This window comes from Vigna radiata, chromosome 9 (genome assembly GCF_000741045.1).
Source record: "Vigna radiata var. radiata cultivar VC1973A chromosome 9, Vradiata_ver6, whole genome shotgun sequence".
Lineage (NCBI taxonomy): Eukaryota > Viridiplantae > Streptophyta > Magnoliopsida > Fabales > Fabaceae > Vigna > Vigna radiata.
Genome location: NC_028359.1, coordinates 2705229 through 2708798, shown reverse-complemented (window position 1 = coordinate 2708798; position 3570 = coordinate 2705229). Strand labels below are relative to the sequence as shown.

General features: G+C 37.9%; 2 protein-coding genes across 2 annotated transcripts; one reads left to right on the top strand and one right to left on the bottom strand.

Moving 5' to 3' along the window:
* Positions 1–260: 260 nt before the first annotated feature.
* LOC106773098 lies at positions 261–1981 on the top strand. Its single transcript, XM_014659785.1, has 3 exons — positions 261–268; positions 1024–1215; positions 1330–1981. The coding sequence occupies exons 1-3, from the start codon at positions 261–263 to the stop codon at positions 1979–1981; spliced, it is 852 nt and encodes a 283-aa protein (XP_014515271.1).
* Positions 1982–2514: 533 nt separating this feature from the next.
* On the bottom strand, positions 2515–3327 carry LOC106773021 (probable calcium-binding protein CML13). Its single transcript, XM_014659687.2, has one exon. It carries the CDS (start codon positions 3233–3235, stop codon positions 2792–2794), a length of 444 nt encoding a protein of 147 aa, XP_014515173.1. The 5' UTR covers positions 3236–3327; the 3' UTR covers positions 2515–2791.
* Positions 3328–3570: the final 243 nt, after the last annotated feature.

Here is a 3570-nt window from a genome sequence, read left to right as displayed (position 1 = left end):
CAAAATTTCAAAGGCATTTACAAATAGGGTCTTACACAGAATACCATTACCATTTTCCAGCAACATAAACATCAACCACAAGCACTCGAATGACACGCCCAAAACAAAAAATCTGTGTGAATCGGATATGGTTAACTAGTTTTTATTACCAGAAAACAAAAATATTATTTTAGAAATACACTTTTCATTAAATGAGATAACTGGTTTTAGAAATATGTTTCATCTCTCAATTTAGATGAAACTCCTCTTATGGACACGATATGGGACAGTACGTTGTAAATGATGTAATCTTTTGTGTATGGTAGGCACAAGAAAATGGAAGATGGCAAACAACTACTGTATTTTGTTATTGTGTAAGTTATTCTACATAGATGTTCAGTCTCAAAATCCTGTTAAAATCTTTTCTTTTTATTGTGCTTATAAATTCTGCAATAATTTTCTGATTTTCTGGTTTGTGTCAAAGAGTGATGGATAGAAAAAAAAAAGATTGGGGAGATGAAAATGATGACTTTGGTTGACCATGGAATCCAAGAGTGAGAATAACATTTTTGGCATTGTAATTCTAAAGAAACACAAGGGTGGATTTTGCTTTTCATCACTTTCCTTTCTTTAATTATGCAGTAAGGCAAATTACCTTTTCAGAAATACACCAAACTATGTTCTAAAAGAAAAATGTCATCATTTTTTGTCCATAAAACTAATCAAAGGATTTTTACTGAAGATGTCAGCATTGGATAAAGAAATTGCACTTTGAAGAACATTTTGATTCATCGTGCATCTTGGAACCTGGTAGCACTCCCATTAGCTTATCTGGTGAAGTACTTAGTGGAGTTAATCATTATAACATTTTAGAAAGCAAACAACACCATTAGGCCGATTCACTCCATAAAGTAACCCCTGCATGGGGATTTTTATTTTTCATTTCACATTTTTTGTTATCTTCCAGGATTGTTCCAAAGCTCTGAAATTGGTGTAACTTTGAACACCTGTCCTATCCTATGAGCCATAAAAATTTATTTATAGGTACAAAAGGCAAAAGCAGTGTGCTGATGGCAAAAAGCAAAAGCAGGATGATGCTGATAGAAAACTCGCCATGTTTTTCTTCCACAATTCTATTCCTTTTAGTGCTGCTAAATCCATGTATTATCAGGATATGGTGGACGCCATAGCTCAGTGTGGTGTAGGCTATAAAGCACCAACTTATGAGAAATTAAGGTCTACTCTTTTAGAAAAAGTGAAAGCTGATATTCACAATGATTATAAAAAATACAGGGATGAGTGGGAAGAAACAGGCTGCACAGTCTTATGAGATAACTGGTCTGATGATAGGATCGGATCACTTGCTGTGTTTTCTGTTGCATGCCCAAAAGGAACGTTGTTCTTGAAGTCGGTTGATGTTTCAGGTCACGAAGATGACAGTAATTGTTTGTTTGAGCTTTTGGAGTCAGTTGTGCTGGAAGTTGGTTTAGAAAATGTTGTTCAGGTTATGACAGATGTCAGTGCTGGTTATGTTTGTGCTGGAAGGCTTCTCACAGCGAGGTATAGTTTTTTGTTTTGGTCTCCTTGTGTCGCTTATTGTATAGATAAGATGTTAGAGGATATTGGTAGACAAGATTGGGTTAGCACAGTCCTGGAAGATGCAAAGACAATCACACAGTACATTTATAGTCATGCCTGGATTCTGAATATAATGAAAAAGTTTACAGGTGGAAAGGAATTAATCAGACCAAAAATTACTACATTTGTCACTGATTTCCTTTCCTTAAGATCTATAGTGATGCAGGAGGATAATTTAAAGCACATGTTTTCTCATTCAGAATGGTTGTCTTCTATGTATAGCAGACGTCCAGATGCACAAGCCATTAAGTCATTGCTATATTCGGATAGATTTTGGAAGCATGGGCATGAAGCTGTGAGTGTTTCTGAGCCACTGGTTAAACTCCTAAGGATGGTTGATGGGGATATGCCTGCTATGGGTTAAATATATATGAAGGAATGGAGAGTGCAAAAGTTGTGATCAAGGCCTATTATAAGGGAGTCGAAGAGAAATACCTCCCAATATGGGAAATTATTGATCGAAGATGGAATATGAAACTTCATTCATCACTACATGCTGTGGCTGCATTTCTTAACCCTTCAATTTCTTACAATCCAAACTTGAAGAAAGATTTGAGGATGAGGAATGGGTTTGAAGAAGCCATGCTCAGGTTGGCAACTACAGATAAAGATAAAATGGAAATTACCAAAGAACTTCCTACTTACATCAACGCCGAGGGTGCACTTGGGACTGACTTTGCTATCTTGGGATGGGCGACTCATAAATCATTGTCGACTCCAAGCGAAATTCAAGAAAGACACAAATGCAACAAGCACGCAGACATTTATAGGGTACAAATTTTACACAAACTGAGATTTCATTATTCGGTAAGCTTGTAGTAACGCTCGCTCAGTCTAATTGGTCATTTCACTTCGCTCGAAATCGGAACCAGGTTTGATCCAACAAGGGAGAAAGGATTAGATATAGAAATTATTGGTCTGAATTACAGCATGCATATATAGACTAATTCAAAATCAGATCTCATAATACAAATAAACCCAAACCAAATCGGGCAAATTAAATTGAGTAGCCATAGTTTCCTAAAACAACCCTCGGTTAGCCACAAACGATAAAAATAAGCACAGCAGGGTTAATCGACGGTCCACTCAAAAGCAAACACGACAGAGTAAACAGAAAAGCAGTAATACTGAAACAACGGAGAAAAGAGAGAAGAACAATTAAAAGAGATTCCTACTACTTAGCGACCATTCTGGCAATGAAATCCTCGTAGCGGATCTTGCCATCGGAGCCGACGTCGACTTCCCTGATCCACTCGTCGAACTCGGAGGGCTCCANCTTCTCGCCGATGTTGGTGAGGATGTGTCGGAGCTCCGAAACGGAGACGAAGCCGGTGGAATCCTTGTCGAGGACCTTGAAGGCGTCACGGAGTTGGCGATCGAAGGGTTCGGGTTTCATGTGTTTGGCCATGAGATCAAGGAATCGGGGGAAGTCGAATGGGGCGGTGAGATTCTCTTCGGCTACGATGGACTTTAGTTGAGCCTGGGTCGGGTTCCCTCCGAGTGACCGCATCAGGATCCCGAGCTCCGAAGGCGCGATCCGACCGTCGCCGTCTGTGTCGAATAGAGAGAAAGCCTCCTTCATCGCAGAAACTTGCTCATCGCTCAGATCTTTACCCATCCTCGATTTCCTTCTTTCAACCGCTCTTCTCTTTTTTTCTCTTCTCTTCTCTTCTGAGCTACAGTGTAAGGGCTACAAGACTCCAATTGAAATTGAAAAGAAAATAATTTTCCTGTTCCCTCTTTATTTTTATTTTAATTCTCCATTCTTTTAGAAACAAATATCATTTTTAAAATATCAGAGTTAAAAAAATAAAAACATGCTTGCTTTGAAGAATTCAAATCCATAAAGTTGTAGTCTTTTATATTTTTTAAAACAATATTTCATAATTTAATTTTAAATTGTTCTAAAAGTCTTATTTTCTAATCATAACTCTTACGATGAAGTGTTGTAAA

Bases quoted from the DNA above. Each gene is read 5' to 3' on its own strand.
- LOC106773098 (XM_014659785.1), top strand. The intron at 1,216-1,329 runs GTCTACTCTTTT...GTCTGATGATAG, and splicing joins CCAACTTATGAGAAATTAAG to GATCGGATCACTTGCTGTGT.